The 19,213-nt window shown below is 38.3% G+C and overlaps 1 protein-coding gene across 4 annotated transcripts in view; it reads left to right on the top strand.

The window, feature by feature from the left end:
* The window catches only part of TOX (thymocyte selection associated high mobility group box), a 200,327-nt gene that overhangs the window by 161,166 nt on the left and 19,948 nt on the right, over window positions 1–19,213 (top strand). For all 4 annotated transcript variants that reach the window (XM_070747800.1, XM_070747799.1, XM_070747802.1 and 1 more), the window contains one exon: window positions 2,387–2,617. In XM_070747800.1, the coding sequence (XP_070603901.1) occupies window positions 2,387–2,617 (231 nt within the window). The remainder of the gene's footprint in view (window positions 1–2,386; window positions 2,618–19,213) is intronic.

Genomic DNA, 19,213 nt, shown 5'->3' with positions numbered 1-19,213 from the left:
TTTTATTAACAAAAAAAATAAGTACGTTATAAGTTTGAGCTCTATTTTCATAAATGTTATTCAGAGTAAGCCTGACTGGCATGGCATATAAGATAAGATATATAAATAAATAAATACTCCTCAGAATAAATTAATAAGATAAATAAATTTGTGCTACAATTTTATGTTAATATTGTTTTCATATATTACTTACATTGGAGTAAAATGTGAGAGGGACAAGTTATCAATACTTTGAATACTCTTTTATTTTGAAATAAACTATAGTCAAAGCTGATGCTATATTTCCTCAAGAGACTCATAACTCAACTAACCAGAATCCTTTACAGCAAGCAAAAATTACTCTCCCACATCATTTCTACCCTGGAACTCCAACAGCATAAAGACTTCACCAGGCCCTGACAACAATCTTATTCTATAAATCTCACCTTCTTGAAGAAAAAGAAAATAAATTGTTCCACAGTTCTATAAGCTTCACTCAATATAACACAAGAGTTTCAAAGACTTCCCACAGCATTATAAACTTACCAATTGCTTGGTCAGCCAATCAGAACACTCAATTCTTGCATGAGACTTATTTTTTTTGCTCTACTATACCGCCACAAAATATTTAATTCTGTGGGGGCCTTTACAGTATTTTTGCTTGCTTGAGATTTAAGTAGCTTTAGTATAAGAAATAAAATTTAGACATACAGCTATCATCAAACTCATTCAAGGACAACACAAAAATACAGATCCACCATATCTCAAATGCATTAAGATGCATGAATGTCCCATATAGATTTAACACTGAATTGGATTGCTACGCTGAATACTGTTGGCAACAAACTGAAGCCATAGTCAACAATTTAAAAAAGCATTCTTAATCAACAGTCTCTGCAGGGCAGAATGAGACATCATCCAAGATCTCAAGAGCAGCAGCAATATGATCATTAAATAAACTGACACAGAAAGGGCAATTGTCATTTTGAATCAGATGGATTATTCAAGTAAACAGCTTTGCAAAACTACATTAGCCTCCCCGAGTCTGCGGAGAGGGGCAGCATACACATCTAATAAATAAATAAATAAATAAATAAATAAATAAATAAATACATACATACATACATACATACATACATACATACATAAATACATACATAAATACATACATAAATAAATAAATAAATAAATAAATAAATAAATAAATAAATAAATAAATAAAATCTTCAGAACCCACAGAAATGTAATGGAAAGAACTACACAGTCTGATGCACTTTCCAGAAGATATACAAGACTATCACTACGGAAAAATATCACAGGATATTTCACAAGCACTTTTAATCTTTTAATCAAACCTGGTCATTGAGTCCGTTGACTCAAACATTGTAATCATCACAGCAGCAATTTAACTTTTATTGATTTTGTATTTAGAGGTTATGCTGCCGAAACTCAAAGATGTATAAGAAACACTAAAGCCTCCTTAAGTTGGATGTTAGCTAGATGCCATCAAACTACACAATGAACATATAAACATCACATTACACAGAAAAACGTAGCTATCATGCATATTTGTTCTGACCTACTTGACAGATATGTACAAATGATGGACTTAAGCCAAACACATACTGTACAGGATCAATAGGCAATTCAATTGAGCCAGATCCATTTCTAGATGGCACTTATTAAAAGGCAAACCACAATGACAGAATAGAACATTTTTGGTTGTTGCCTACAGCTGCCAGCTTGAGCAATTTGTTGTATACAAACTACACTCCATGCTGCATAATGACACTGCACTACTTTATCAATATATAGCAGATCCATACTTGAATACAGACAAGATATCCAACCTATCCAGACAATAACCTAAAGTCCAAGTGTTGTGAAATTGAGTGGTGTTTATATTGTCTTCTTTCTTTCTGATTAGTCTTCATGGATACAGTCTGCAAGTTTTTTACCTTTCCTATATTCAATAGTAGCTGATTTAGTGTTCACATTGGATGTTGTAGATAACTCCTGTTCTTTCTTCTTGGGTTACTGGATCTTTTGATGTTTTGGAAAAGCAACCCTGAGCTACATATATTTACTTACATTGAAACTGATCATCATATTAATGTAAGAGTTCAAAAATGCTATCATGCCATTTGTAGTAAGGCTTGAAAGGGTTTTTAAAAATAAAAGCTAAGCTACAGTTTAGCTAGAATGAAAACAAACTGTAAAGTATAATATTATCAGATTATATAACTAATTTAATAATTTGGATTATAAAAGGGCTATAATTAAACTAAAGTTTTAAGATGAAATGTCTAAATTCTTATGGATAGAAGAACAAAGATTTAGTTTGGCTTTCTGTAGTAATTACAATAGTTTGTTTTACAATGTTTTTCTTTTCTTTTCTTTTGGGTAGATCAATGGGGCAGAAAAAAGACCTGCCTCTGACATGGGAAAGAAACCCAAAACTCCCAAGAAGAAGAAAAAGAAGGATCCTAATGAGCCACAAAAACCTGTTTCTGCCTATGCATTATTTTTCCGAGACACTCAAGCAGCTATTAAGGGCCAAAATCCAAATGCTACTTTTGGTGAAGTTTCTAAAATTGTAGCATCTATGTGGGATGGCTTGGGAGAAGAGCAAAAGCAGGTAAAGCATTACATTCCTTTTAAAATTATTAATTTATTTACCTGTTATTTTTAAAACATTTGTTAATCATTAAAACAAGTTCTCATTATGCAGTACTTTTTGCTATGACTTTACATCTAAATTCCATATTACGTAACATCAGTGAACTGTTAAAATAGATTTTCCAGATGTTTACTAAGTTTTTCATACTTTTGTGTGTACATTTTAATAAAACAAACATGGATGAAGTTTGCCTAATTTTCATTTTGAGGCCATTCCCATTTGTAATTCCCATTTTAATATTTCATTAATTTCTACCAAGTATAACTTCACTTATAGTAACATCAGTACTAATGGTAAGATAATAATTAAAATAATTTCACCTTTCTTCAAATAATGCTTTTTTTTTTGTCTATAGTGCCAGAGAATAATTATAATATTTTGAGATTTTATAATAGTTGTAGTGGCTCACTCAATATATTGTATTAGATTATGTTTTGTAAATGACTTTGCTTAATAATACGGTATTTTAGCTGTATTATTGAACAAACAAACCTGAACAAATTACATTATACTTTTTCACCCACTTGATTGTTTGGTTAAGAAAACAGTTTTATTGGATAATTTTTGTCATTGTTTTTGTTTTTTAAAAATCAGGACAATTATGTTTAGAGATAGAGATAATATTTTGTAAAACCAAAAAAGAAATGTTAAAAAAAGAAAAAATATCAACCACATGAATGGTGGTAATGCAAGGAAAATTAATTATATCTACAAAACAATTAAAGAGCCATGTGAGTGATCTGCATTTCAGTGCTATAACAAGTATGAATTAACCAAATGGCACCAGCATGTGGACAAAATCACAAATATTATCAAGCAAATGCCTCTGACAGCATTTTTTCAATTACAGGCTTGAAACCGTCATTGTTTGAGGAAGTTGCATTGTTAGCTAATTGATAGGAAAATAGGGTTTTCTCATAACAAAAGAAAGCTTTCAGAAAACACTCTGGATTCAGTTTAGCATTTTAGCTTTAGCATTAGATCCTCCCATGCTATGTAGCATATCGGGCAGCAAGGGATATCCAATAATTTCAGCATCTTTCCGTATGATGTTTAAAGTCCTTAAGTCACCTATGAACGTTCTTAGCCATGTATTTCAAGGGCATCCTCTTTATCATTGGACATCGGGAACTCATTGCCATGTTGGGAATTTGATTATTTTGAATACGGAGTAATGATCTGCAAGTTACCTATGTCTCCTGTGTGAAATAATGTTATTTAATTTGGAGCAGAAACTCTTTTGCAGCACTTCTTCATTAGTAATGTGGTCAAAATAGCAAAAATATAATAGTATACAGTTTAACAGCTGTAAAATTATTGCTTCTTCTAAACATAAACTACATAGCAGATTTTAAAAATTAGGATATTTCTTTGTTTGCTACCAACCTCAGAAGGATGGAAGATTGAGCCAACCTTGAGCAACTAAGAATCGAACAATACAGTGGTACCTTGACATACAAGTTTAATTCGTTCCAGACCCGAGCTCATAAGTCGATCAACTCGCATCTCGAACGAATGCCTTTAGACTTTGTTTTTCGCGCCGAGATAACCATAAGCAAGGATTCTTGTGCCACCTAGTGGAAGCTCGGCTCGTATCCCAAATTTGAGCTCGGGTATCGAACAGAAATTTCGTTCACGTCGTGGCTCGTAACTTGGAATACTCGCATGTGGAGCAGCTCGTATCTAGAGATACTACTGTACTGTATTCTCAGCACTGTGCCACCATAGCTCTACATTCATTCAGGACACATCAATTCTTGATGATATCTTCCTTTTATTTTTCTCATGCATACTTTAGGTACCTTTTTCCCACGGAATTCTACTTTTACATTTATTTTGATTTATCCATTCCTCATTCACACGCAGCAAAGTGGGCAGTAGCATGCTCTTAAACACAGCCATTATCAATTAATTCCTTGCAACTGCTGTACTGCTTTTCTATCAGCATTTGCATTCCTTAGGCTTAGAACCCGCCTTCCAGCATTCATTCACTTCAGTCTCTTTACATTTCATTGCCTTTATTTTTCCCCCCCACTGCTGGAAGCATCTTGCTTCGCTTTCTTCACACATTTTTCAAATCATTTGTTTAATTTCTTTCAAAATTGATGACAATGTTTGTCTTTTTTAAAATCACTTTTTATGTAAAACATTCTTTGCTCTCCTTTGTTCTTTCTGACTTTTTTCTTTATGCTTACACACTATTTTAAAAAAAATCCTTATCCTTATTTTGTGGAGCTTATTTTCCTGCCCTCACCACCTTTATTAGAATGCATGGTTTTCATCAATGAAGTCTTCTATATGTTCGGTCTGGGTCACTCCAGAAGCCAATACCAACCCAAAAAGAGAATCCAGACACACTGGTAAAAGGCAAAGGCAGTTTATACAACTCAAGGAAAACACAGGTAACAGAAAATGTCCTTACAAACAGGAAAAACGCTGGAACTTCAAATATAAACACAAAGGCAATAGTCCATGAAGCAATACCAGATTCTTGCTGCCAAGACGAAGCTGTAGATAGCAAACATACGCCTCCCACGAGTCTTCCAGACTGCTAGGCCACAAGCCAAGATCAGAGACGCTGAGAATCAAAACAGGTCACCGCAACTCCAATTGATAACACTCCACATGGCTTCAAGGCCTTGCCTGCCTTTTAAACCCTGCTGATGAGGACCACACCCAAACCCAGCTGTTTCTAATTCAATGGTGATAATATTTCTTTAACTGCTCCTTTTGTTGCTCTGAACGTCTCTGTCTCATGTCAATGACAGCTTGTGCGTCATCACCTAATGACTCCAAGCTACTGGCTAGGGAGAGCCCCCCCCCCCCCCGGGGCTCTCATGCTGTTCTACTTCATCCCATTCCTGACTCTCCTCTCCCCCGTCCAACTGTTCAGCCCCCTCCTCTGCGCTGTCATCCTCCTCCGGGCATGGAGCCAGCAGAGACGCAGCCGGTCCCTGAGCAGCCTCAGGCTGAACCACAACACTATAGAATGCTTTTTAGTAGGAGAAACTATAGACTAAATTATTACTTATTAATATTACAATAGTAATGTATAATAACAGTACTTCTTGCAGCATAAATAAAGTACTGATCAGTTGGGGCTTATTATGGCCAATATAGCAGAACCTGGCACTTTGAGAAACTTGGCACTTTTGAGAAACTTGGCACTTTGAAAAATCTTGACACTTTGAAAAATCTTGGCACTTTGGGAAACTTGGCACTTGAGAACGTTAGCACTTTTATTAGTTGCTGCTGACCGGATTTCCTAAATGAATTGAATTATTCACTATTACCTATATTTGTATTTTCTGTATTTTTATTGTTATTTTTATTCAGTCTAATGGTGTTTTTAATATTAGTATTGCTATTAATTGCTATTTTATACTGCTATTAATTTAATTGTTTTTTAATATAATTGGGGTTCTAAGTAATGGATGACTGGGGTAAATATACTTGTGGGTATGAATGGAATGATTGGTATGATTGGGTTGGTGGGGGAGGGTGGGGTTATGGTATGGATGAGTTGATTGATAGCAGTGTGAATGATAGATTTGGCCCACCTGACGCTCGGGAGACAGGAGAGGAAGGGGCACCGATCTCTGGGGTGGCAGAGGGTCGGAATATCCCTGTGTTGCTGGGGAGAGGCAGATATGGCGGGGGCCACAGAGTTAGCCGTTCCAGGGGAACGAGGGACCGTTGCTTAATAACGGTCCCTTGTTCTGGCTCTGTGAGCCCAATCTTGGGCACTGGTGATGAGTGTAACTCTGGCCCTGGGCTCAGGTTGCTGCTGCTTAATGCCAGGTCGGTGGTAAATAAAGCTCTCCTCATCTGGGATCTGATCCTGGATGAGGAGGCCGACCTGGCATGTATTACTGAAACCTGGCTGGGCCCAGAGGGAGGTGTTCCTCTCTCTGAAATTTGCCCAGCCGGGTTTCAGATATGGCATCAACCTCGACCCCAGGGAAGGGGAGGAGGAGTGGCTATTATAGCCAGGGAGAGCCTTTGCCTGCGTAGACTCATTGCTCCGGAAATTGCGGGTTGCGAGTCTCTCTGGTTGAAGTTGGACCTAGGGGTTCAGGTGGGCTTATTTCTCACGTACCTGCCTCCCAGCTGCGTGTCAAAAGCCCTGCCTGTGCTACTCAAGGAGGTAGCCGGGTTGGCGGTGGAGTTCCCCAGACTCATTGTCCTGGGGGACTTCAACCTGCCGTCACTCGGCGAAACCTCTGGGCTGGCACAGGAGTTCATGGCCACCATGACAGCCATGGACCTGACTCAAGTAGTACAGGGTCCGACTCACGAGGGAGGGCACGCACCTGACATGGTATTCCTTTCCGAGCAATTGAGTAATGGTCCGAGACTAAGGGGCTTAGAAGTGTTGCCTTTGTCATGGTCAGACCATTTCCTACTACTGCTTGACTTCCTGGCTCCAATCCTTCCCCGCAGGGAGGCAGAATCAATGAAGATGTTCCGCCCCAGACGCCTGATGGACCCAGAGGGCTTTCAGACGGCGCTTGGGGTTATTCCAGAGGCACTCGTCCACAGTTCGGCGGAGTCCCTTGCTGAGGCCTGGAACACGGCTGCGGCAGGGGCTCTTGACCGGATTGCGCCTTTGCGACCTCTCCGCGGTGCTAGACCCCGTAGAGCCCCATGGTTCAACGAGGAGCTCCGGGAGTTGAAACGCCAAAAGAGACATCTAGAGAAGCGATGGAGGAAGAGTAGGTCCGAATCCGATCGAACACTTGTAAGAGCTTTTATTAAGACTTACAAAGTGGCGCTCAAGGCGGCAAGATGCGCGTACCATGCCGCCTTGATTGCATCAGCAGAATCCCACCTGGCCTCTCTGTTTAGGGTGACCCGCTCCCTTCTTAACCAGGGGGGAGCTGGGGAGCCCTTGCAGAGCAGTGCCGAGGATTTTAACATGTTTTTCACTGATAAAGTCGCTCAGATCCGGGCTGATCTCGACTCCAATTGTAATACAGAGTCGACTGACAACGAGTCAGTCGAGGTGACTGGGGCACGTACTTGTCCACCTGTCTGGGAGGAGTTTGATCTGGTGACACCTGATGAAGTGGACAAGGCCATTGGAGCTGTGAGTTCCGCCACCTGCTTACTGGATCCGTGTCCCTCCTGGTTGGTTTCGGCCAGCAGGGAGGTGACATGGAGCTGGGCCCAGGAGATTACCAACGCTTCCTTGGGGAGGGGAGTCTTTCCAACTCTCTATAAAGAAGCGCTCGTGCGCCCCCTCCTCAAGAAGCCCTCCCTGGACCCAGCCGTACTTAACAACTATCGTCCAGTCTCCAACCTTCCCTTTATGGGGAAGGTTGTCAAGAAGGTGGTGGCACTCCAGCTCCAGCGGTCCTTGGAAGAAGCCGATTATCTAGGTCCCCAGCAGTCAGGCTTCAGGCCCGGTTACAGCACGGAAACCGCTTTGGTCGCGTTGATGGATGATCTATGGCGGGCCCGGGACAGGGGTTTATCCTCTGTCCTGGTGCTTCTTGACCTCTCAGCGGCTTTCGATACCATCGACCATGGTATCCTTCTGCATCGGCTGGAGGGGTTGGGAGTGGGAGGCACTGTTCTTCAGTGGTTCTCCTCCTACCTCTCTGGCCGGTCGCAGTCGGTGTTGGTGGGGGGTCAGAGGTCGGCTCCGAGGTCGCTCCCTTGTGGGGTACCTCAGGGGTCGGTCCTCTCCCCCCTGCTATTCAACATCTACATGAAACCGCTGGGTGAGATCATCCAAGGACATGAGGTGAGGTATCATCAATATGCCGATGATACCCAGCTTTACATCTCCACCCCATGCCCAGTCAACGAAGCGGTGGAAGTGATGTGCCGGTGCCTGGAGGCTGTTGGGGCCTGGATGGGTGTCAACAGACTCAAACTGAACCCGGATAAGATGGAGTGGCTGTGGGTTCTGCCTCCCAAGGACAATCCCATCTGTCCGTCCATCACCCTGGGGGGGGAATCATTGCCCCCCTCAGAGAGGGTCCGCAACTTGGGCGTCCTCCTCGATCCACAGCTCACATTAGAAAACCATCTCTCAGCTGTGGTGAGGGGGGCGTTTGCCCAGGTTCGCCTGGTGCACCAGTTGCGGCCCTATCTGGACCAGGACTCATTGCTCACAGTCACTCATGCCCTCATCACCTCGAGGTTTGACTACTGTAATGCTCTCTACATGGGGCTACCTCTGAAAAGTGTTCGGAAACTTCAGATCGTGCAGGATGCAGCTGCAAGAGCAGTCATGGGCTTACCTAGGTATGCCCATGTTTCACCATCACTCCGCAGTCTGCATTGGCTGCCGATCAGTTTCCGGTCACAATTCAAAGTGTTGGTTATGACCTTTAAAGCCCTTCATGGCATCGGACCAGAATATCTCCGAGACCGTCTCCTGCCGCACGAATCCCAGCGACCGATTAGGTCCCACAGAGTGGGCCTTCTCCAGGTCCCGTCAACTAAACAATGTCGGTTGGCGGGCCCTAGGGGAAGAGCCTTATCTGTGGCGGCACCGGCCCTCTGGAACCAACTCCCCCCGGAGATTAGAACTGCCCCTACTCTTCCTGCCTTCCGTAACCTCCTTAAAACCCACCTTTGCCGTCAGGCATGGGGGAACTGAAACATCTCCCCCTGGGCATGTTTAATTTATATATGGCATGCTTGTGTGTACGTCTGTTAGTATATGGGGTCTTTTTTAAATCTTTAAATATTTTAAATCTGTCAGATTATTTATGATTTGTTTCCACGTGTTGTGAGCCTCCCCGAGTCTTCGGAGAGGGGCGGCATACAAATCTAAGTAATAAATAAATAAATAAAATAAATAGCATAAAGTCCAGTTTTACCCTAAGCAACTCACTATATTCTATGTAAGCTAGGATCTCTAGAGACTCCTTTTTATTATTGCTACCTTCATTTCACCTATCAGGGAATATATACAGTGTCCTGACACCCATTCTAAATATGACTTGAATTAATTTGTCTCTTTTTAAAGAATTTACACACAAATCATTGGAGACAGTTCTTTCAAGTGTTTGCCAGATATGTTTATGCTAATTGATGGAAACATCCAAGGGCTTCTCATTTTCCAGCTGTGTTTACTTCACTATTATGTCGATTATTAAAGGAGATCTGTGTTAATCACTACAGTTTGACAGTTTCTCTTCTAAACTATAGAAAAATCAATGTGTAATGCATTAAAGAACGTGCAATAAAACAAATATGAACATTTGCTACATCTTTTCATGTGATTCAAACCTTAAAGCAAAATTCAAACAATCATGAGTTCTCCATTAATTTAAACTAAGCAACATGGAGAGCCATAGTGGCACAGGGGTTAAAGTGCAGTACTGCAGGCTACTTCTGCTGACTGCCAGCTGCCTGCAATTTGACAGTTCAAATCTCACCAGGCTCAAGGTTGTCTCAGACTTCCATCCTTCCAAGGTCAGTAAAATGAGGACTTAGATTATTTGGGGAAATATACTGACTATGTAAACTGTTTAGAAATAGCTGTAAAGCACTGTGAAGTGGTATACAAGTATAACTGCTATTGCTATCTGCCAGCTAAATTATTCTGTTTAGCCATTATTATTATTTGCTAGTGAATAAGAATACTTAGATTGGCTTATCAATGCTGCAAAAGGATGTATCAAGAGGAATTTGTTTCTTCTACTGAATATACACGCACACACATACCCATATACAACAGTTTTTATTGCTTAAAGTGAGAAGATTGGCTAAATATATTATATTCAGTTTACATATAAGATTCTTTCTGTAAAATGTAAATATTTTATATTACAGTATATTAGAAGTTTATTCCAGGCTCTTAGAACACACAGTGTATTCAAAACTGTTCTGTATAAAAATACTCAGCCTTTTCCTCACTTTTTTCTCTTCTGATGCTAATGCTGACTTTCCAAATTAAGGTTATGTAGGATGGAACCAAAAATGCACCTAGAAAGCTGCCTAGCCAAGATGTAAATGACCATATAAATCCTTATTGGATGCAACCAATAAGAGCTGTTTATATATAGTAGGTCTACCGTAGTTGATTGGTGGGAAGGCCTCAGTATGAAAGTGTGATGAGAATGCATTTGTGGGTGGGTAAAAGATCAGCAAGGATTGTTTCTTGCATATGAATGTTATTGAGACCTATTGTGCATGCCAGCTTTAATTTTTGAAAATGTACAAATTCTATAAGGCCTTTAGTTTCCCCTTTATTCCTACACTCATAGTCACGCAAGGCTTTGAATATTCCTTTCAGAGAAATTAAGGATTATTGGCACAATTTTTATCATGTTTTTTCTGTTCTCCCTGCACTGCCTTCATAGTAGGCCCTTTTACATTCAATTCTTTGTAACAAATTTTATTTACGGTTTTTCTCCCCTTATGGCTGTGCTTTTTTCATATTGCAAGAGGATCTGGAAACATAGTGACTTATTTCCTACATTTATATTTAAATGCAAAGCTTTCTTTAATTAACACACACATTACACTGTCCTGAAAGGTGGTGTGACGGATTCTTTTTATTTTTATTTTTGTAGCTGTAAACATTTTTTAAAAATCATACGTAAATGTATTGAATGAATGCAAATGTATTGAATGAAACTTAAGTTCTTAATGAGAGACCCAGTGCAGATATAATAGCAAAAGCAACTTAGAAACAAATTGTCCTTGTTTATGTTGTTGTGAATGACTTTGATATCACACAGAGCTCAGTGTGTCAGGTAGTTTTCTTGAAAACACAAAGTTCACATCTTCTTGCACAAAGTTCACGTCTGTAACAGCATCAATCTTAGCTGAGTCACAGCCAGAGCTAGCTGATCTAAGTACATGTGAATTTGAATCTGCATGTTTATTTAATCCATGTCCTTGGTTAAGGTAGCAGGAAGGCAGGGTTATGTACCTCAGGAAAGGTTTGTTATCATCAGATAAGACACTCTGGAGAATGGTTGGAATGCTGTGCCATATGCTTTCTTTCAGGGCTGCATAATTTGTTCTCAGGAATATTAGCTGCAACAGTTCAGCTCAATAGCAACACCTCATTATTTTATCCCTCAGTATTTATTCCTATGTTTGACGCCTCATGAAATTACTGTTAATGTGTTTATATAAGGGCAGATCTGACACAAGTGGGAAGGATTTAATTTCCCACTCAGTCTTTCCCGCTGATACATCCTCTTTCGCCTGGTAGAAGTGGCAAGTGTAAATAGTTAATTTGCTTCAATTATGAGCCTGTCCTGCTAAATTAGAAGCAGCAGGGATATGAAGAGCTAGAATTATACTTCTGAGGCAGCTGACAAATCCTCTGAGCCCACAAAATCAAATCATTTACTCCTCATTGGTGCTCATAAACCCACTAGATAAATGCTGCAGCTTATTCGGTATCAGTGGATGACACTCACAATATGTCTTATGCTTTAGGAAAGTGTAAATCTTTTGAGCACCCAAGCAGTATTTGTGTTTGTAATACCTTTTTCTTTATCAAACAACAGCTTTATAATACTTTAAAAATATTTTGAACTGTTTACGATTTTTTGTGAATTTGTTGGGCCATGCTCAAAGATTTGTAACTTTTGAAAAAAACATAGTTTTATGATATCCAGTATAAGTTAAACATACCACATTTAGCCTTCATGGGAAATTATTTTCTAATATGTTTTATTTTCCTTTGTTTTACCAGAATAAGAAATAAATGCATTTACTAAATAGAAATATAATATATCATACAATCCGTGTTTCATACAATCCACAATTATTTACTTTATAATTTGTCTTTATATTGAGCTCAGACATGTTTCAGATATGGCATTTTTCGAGTTAAAAAAAAAGTCATTTTAGAAAGAGCTGTCAGAGTTTCAGTAGACCCATAGAACATCAGCATGCCTCCTGTTCTCCTAGTAATTATAAAAATAACAAACTCCAATTAGAACATCTGATTAAGCAGTCTTATTTGGAGAAACAGCTAGTAATTTCCCACTTCCAAAAAGTGAGCAGTAACAAAGCTACCAGGCAGTGCCTCTTGTCTAGAACAGCCTCCTAGTCAAAATAAGACTACTCTCCTTCCTGTTCTGAATTCAGGAAACTTTTGAAACCAAAGGCTTTTATCCAACATTTAGAGTTTAAATTGATGTCAATATTAGTTGTTTTTCTTCCTCTCTTTACTTTTTAGTTTTAGTTATTTGATTGTGCATGTTTTTGTTTATAGTGTAGAATTGCTGTTTTAGATGTTGTGTACAGTATATGCAATGTCAAGATCCTTATTGGTTTGTGGAGAGAGGGAGGGAAGGAAGGAAGAAATGAAGGACTGACATAATATAGAAGATCTAAAAGATCTCCATATTTTACCTTATTTCTCCTATGTTTCAGATGAGCCATTTAATATGAACAATCTAGTATATTTTTGCAGATGGTTTATTGAAACTAGACATTATACGGAGCAGGAGAAAAAAATTAAATATTCAAATATTTATATATAAAACACATAAAAATGAAGTATGTTACAAATGTACGAACAGATTTTCAGTATGACTGATTAGATAAGTATGCAAATTCTCAAATATTATATTTCTCCAAATAATTTATCTTAGAAGGGGAAAGACCACTTCGGCTTCATTAAAAATAATATGAAAAAACAAATTACCGGTAGGTTTTTCTATGAAGTGTTTTGGGACTTATCTTCCTTTCAGATAAATATAGCATTACTTCCTTCTCTTAACAGTTTCCACCTCAATATCTTTCAACTCATTAAAAATATTAATGCTCCATGCAGATAAGTACCAAGTATGAGAAAAAAATCCAGTATTTTCTATAATTTAAAGGTATTTTGTTATTAAAATTTTCCTTATTTGGAACAGAATGGGATGGCAGCAGTCAGAGTAGGATAGGATGAAAATCTTAAACTCACATAGCAGAGCTGTTACGCAGTTATGATGACATACTCATAATTGCACATGCTGCTGCATTATGGATCTGCTGCAACTTTTTGACCAATCTTCAGGGTTGAGCCTTAAAGCATTCCACAGTCACGGATCTCTGACTCAATTCCTTCTTTCCTGCCAATATCAGCTAGCTCTGATTATAGAAAAAGGAGAAAAGTCAATGGAATACAGTGCTTCCCACTTCTAATTCCTATACCCGCTCTTCCAGGCCACAGAGCACCTCCAAACATCTTTACCCTCAACCTCATCACCATAAATTCAAAATAACTACCCTGGGCTCTGTTGCACTCAGGACTTTCCCAGGCTGTGGATAAAAGTTTCCTGGGAAACACCAACCATCCACCAATATGAATTCCTATCTATCTCCTCCACTTTTTGCTACCACAAAAGCACAATCTAGTATAGAATGTAGGTGACATCAGGATCAGTCTGAATTTGATTTTTTGTTATTGTTGAAGATGATAAGATATTAAAAAAGATATAAAGCAAGATTTTGTTTGGCTTCAAATTAAGTTTTTGGCCCATTATTTTCTATCGCAATATATACATAGCTATCTTAATCTAGATACTTGTTTAGAAGATATCCGGCCTTTTCTTATGTAGATTTCTACCTGAGTGTTATTAATATATTGACACCACTAGACTCAACATTTCTGATGATCATTACTAGATGCATTACTGTTGTTTCACCTTCATATAATGTAATTTAGAACTTGATTTTATCTCATAACAAAACTTGATCCAAAATTTAGAAATGTTCTCCAAGAATGTTAACATTGTAGTTGTACAGATACCATCTAAGAAAGTATAAAGTATAGTTGGTGATACCCTACTCTGTCGCATGAAAAGATACAGTATTTCTCATTCCTGGGTGTATCCAGTCAATCATTCAATTAAAGTAACCCAGTATAGGCATTGATCAAGGGTGTACATCTTCCAAAGAAGTTTCAAGTATCAGATCCATATTCTCAGGTTTCAAAAATAGACAGTACTGTACATTGGACTTCTCAGTAGGCATTATAGTATTTCAGCAAGCAATCCCCCCCTAAAAACCCAAAAGTTATTTTAATTTTGAATTGCCTTACAAATTTATCTCAACAGACCTTTAAAAAGTTGTAACATTAAGTGTAGGTGGCAGTAACTACTTGTAACAAAATCTGTTTGATGACTACTTAAAGATGCAATTTAAGCTTCAAAGTAATTTTTTCCGCTTTCACTGTCACAGAGGACATGACTTTTTATATTAACATATGCTCAAAAACCTCCCTAGAATATTTATATCATATGTGCTGTGAACATCTTCTTTTCTGTTTCATTATCTGGCACTCTTCAAAATCCAGGGAAAGCTTAAGCTCCAAACTTTACTAGACACTATCTCAATCAGTTTCTTTTGGGCAGCAGGGTTGGTGCTTTAATATCAGAATCCCTACTGTGTCTCATTGAACAATTTCCAACTACAAGTCTTCCAATAAGAGAGATGGTGCTCTATCAACTCTGGAAATTCCACCAACTTATCCTTTAGTTAGAAGTAACTAATGCGGTTTAGAAAAATTATGTGAACAGTTATAACCCCAAATCAAGTAACAAGATCGAACTCAATCACCAATGCATCTGTAACAGTCAATAATACACATCAAGTCATTTTTTTATAATCAAGTCATAATGAGTAATGTTTATTGTAAACTAACTAATATTTGGCAGCAGTATCACTAAGGAAAAAGGAAGCCATGCCCTCTGACATCTTTTAGAGGGAAGAGGGACTTGAACAGTTGGTGATCACATTGTATTTATTCTGATCAGTAGATATCCAAATCCTTTTCCATCTGTGAATGATAATCTGACTTGGTATTGTTCCACATTTTCCTTCCTAACTCATACTGTATATACGTCTCATCCTCCTTATACAAACATAATAAAACAAAAGGAAACATTAAACTCTGTATAGAAAAGTGTGTACATTTGAACTTGGCTTTGCATATCCAATAAAGTATATCGTGGATATTGGTAGTCTTCAGGAATGGTCAATTTCTCTGGGCTGCAAAGAAAGAGGAAAATGCAGAAATTATGCCCCACCCTCAAAAGAATCCATTTCCAGTAGCACTTCTTTCTTGGCATAATTTTCTAGTAAAATTACTTGTTGTATTTTAAAATGTTATGTTTTTGTATGTAAACAGTCACCTTTGTGTGTTTTAAACAGATTATTTGTGACTTTCTACTCTTTGAACTACAACTGTGCTTAATAGACTGTGAGCCAAGCTGTTGATAAAATGTGTCTGTTGCCAGGAGGCTTCCTTGCAGACCAAACATAGTAAATATAGTTTTCACTGTAGATTTGGAGATATCCAGAGATTAAGAATTATCTGCAGTTTTGCACAAATTATACTAAATTTATTTCAGATGTTTTCATCAAACCTATTGTGTCTTACATAGGAATCACACACTGATGATGATATCATTTAGTGGTAAATTAACTATTAATATAGTTAGACTCAAACTCAACCCGGATAAGATGGAGTGGCTGTGGGTTCTGCCTCCCAAGGACAATTCCATTTGTCCATCCATAACCCTGGGGGGGGATTGTTGACCCCCTCAGAGAGGGTCCGCAACTTGGGCGTCCTCCTCGATCCACAGCTCACATTAGAGAACTATCTTTCAGCTGTGGCAAGGAGGACGTTTGTCCAGGTTCGCCTGGTGCACCAATTATGGCCCTATCTGGACTGGAGCTCACTGCTCACAGTCACTCATGCCCTCATCACCTTGAGATTCGACTACTGTAATGCTCTCTACATGGGGCTAACTTTGATAAGTGTTTGGAAACTTCAGATCATGTAGAATGTAGCTGCGAGAGCAATCATGGGCTTCCCAAGGTATGACCATGTTACACAAACACTCCGCAGTCTGCATTGGTTGCCGATCAATTTCCGGTCACAATTCAAAGTTAGTTGGTTATTACCTATAAAGCCCTTCATGGCATCGGACCAGAATATCTCCGGGACCGCCTTCTGTCATACGAATCCCAGCCACCGATTAGGTCCCACAGAGTTGGCCTTCTCCTGGTCCCGTCGACTGAACAATGTCATTTGGCGGGTCCCAGGGGAAGAGCCTTCTCTGTGGCGGCCCCGACCCTCTGGAACCAGCTCCCACCTGAGATTAGAACTGCCCCCACCCTCCTTGCCTTTCGTAAACTCCTTAAAACCCACCTCTGCCATCAGGCATGGGGGAATTGAGATATCTCCCCTGGCCTATACAATTCATGTATGGTATGTTTGTGTGTATGTCTGCTTTAATAACGGGTTTTTTAAATGTTTTTAAATTATTAGATTTGTCTTGAATTGTTCTATTGTTGTGAGCCGCCCCGAGTCTACGGAGAGGGGCAGCATACAAATCTAATAAATAAATAAAATAAATAGTAATTCTTAATTGAATTCAAATATTGAATTCAAACATTGACAGAAAATTGCACTTCTTTTATGCCATGGCTTTTAAACAACATGCTGTTCCCTAGCTTTGATGGTCCACAACAGGGATGTCAAACTTATGTCATCATGGCGGCATCATGTGATGTATTGGAACTTTTCCCCCCTTTGCTAATTCGAGGGAGGGGGGTGACCAGCACATGATGCATCTGGCCTGTGCGCCGGGAGTTTGGAAGCCCTGGTCCAGAATGTAAAGATTCATTGAGTTTTTGATTATTAGAATTTCATTCAAGAATAGAATAATCTTTTGAATCTTGACTCAAATTACCGAGTCATTTTAATTGCAATCCACAAACTTGCTTTCAAGCATTGTGTTAATGAAAGAGAATGTGCCATTTTGAAATATTTGGAAGTCTTAATACCACCATGTATAGTTGGGCTGACTTTCCAATAGTTTGATTTCTGCTTTTCTATAAAAACTAAATTAGATCTCACCCAGTCAGTAACAAAAATTGTAAATACTTTTAGGTGTACACATTTGATGAACATCTTGTCCTCTTTTTCTAGACCAGGACAATTTGGATTCAAGTTTGAAGTCTTAAGTGCCTGAATTGGGCCTTTCATAAAATAAGTTACTATGAAGAAAGGGTGCTTATTTATAAACAAGCATAAACAGTTATTTATTTATTCGACTTCTATGCTGCCCAAACCCAAAGGACTCAGGGCAGTTCCAAAACATCTAAATCTAACTTGATTTTTTTAATTTGATTTTTATCCCACCTTTATTGTTTATAAATAACTCAAGGCAGCAGCAGCATACTTAATACTCCTTCGTCTTCCTGTTTCCTAAGGCAGGACTACAACTCACTAGGGTCAAGTTATTTGAAATAAGTCTCTACTGATTATCTTTAATCAAAAACTTCTGAGAAATTGGCTGCTAGATTTAGAATTCGTCTCCCCCAACTTGTAGCTTATGGACTGAATTAGTAAAAAGAAGCATCAAAAGTTACCTGAATAATCTACAAATAATTGCTTTAGCTACTAGGGCTGCTTACAGCATAAATCATTTTTTTTTTCACTTTCTGTCTATAATATCAATTGTACACGATTGTACATTTAACTTGATGGTACATAAAATACTTATGAGAGACTCTGCATTCCAACCACATTGTCAGTCGTAATGCATTCATCTATTATATATTTTAGTATGCATGGATAAGATTCAATGGTGTAGTTATTTTAAATATTAGATTTGTTATATGTTGTTTTATTATTGTTGTTAGCTCCCCCAAGTCTACAGAGAGGGGCGGCATACAAATCTAATAAATAAATAAAATAAATAAATAATAAATTCAACTAGTTCTGTTCAACTATGATACACCTTGGAGCTCTTTCCTTCCAGTAGACAAAGATAGTATATTAGAATCTGAGAGATTATATAATGGTTTGCATTATATATTCAGTGATGTAAGATGGCTTAGAAGCATGATATCAGAAAATAGGAAAACCGTATACAGTACATCAAATAAAGTACATAAATATAGAGATGAAACAATTTGGATTCTACACAATTAGATGTTACATCTAGTTTATTTACATCAATAATAGAAAATGGTCATGATTGCTTCTCAAAGTTAATCACAGTTTATTTTTTTACCCTGAAAAATTATAGGTGAGACTGTATCTCATCTGCAATTTACTTTAAAAGTTTAAATACATCTAGAGTCTGTGATTGAAGGTTGCAATATCTAGCATGTGTAGAAATAAGTGGATGAAATGCAGTCTCTCATAAGTATTTTATGTACTACCAAGCTGCAGCTGCCATTCATTTCATGTCTCCAGCTGCCTACAGTTTATACACATACTGAAACTGGTGGCACCAAAAGATAATGATCTGGATTCGACTACCAGCATATCCAATTCAGCAAAGATAGCCTTACATTCCAATCAATATTGCTTGTAACAGATCTTAGGTGGGGCAATATATACCTAATAAAGTCATACATAGCTCAGTTACCTTATTGACTTATTACCATAAGTCACCTCTGATCTATATCTGCTATTGCAGGTACCAGATGCTGGCAAATGATCAGGTGAGTTGTAAGTGCAGTAAATGTCATAACCAGTGTAAATTGATGAAAGAGAATGTAGGTCTCCAGAAATTACTCGGATGGTTAAAATTGTTTAAATTAAATATACTGTAC

This window comes from Erythrolamprus reginae, chromosome 3, assembly GCF_031021105.1.
Source record: "Erythrolamprus reginae isolate rEryReg1 chromosome 3, rEryReg1.hap1, whole genome shotgun sequence".
NCBI lineage: Eukaryota > Metazoa > Chordata > Lepidosauria > Squamata > Dipsadidae > Erythrolamprus > Erythrolamprus reginae.
Note: the sequence above shows the minus strand (reverse complement) of the source record. Positions and strands in the feature narration are given on the sequence as shown.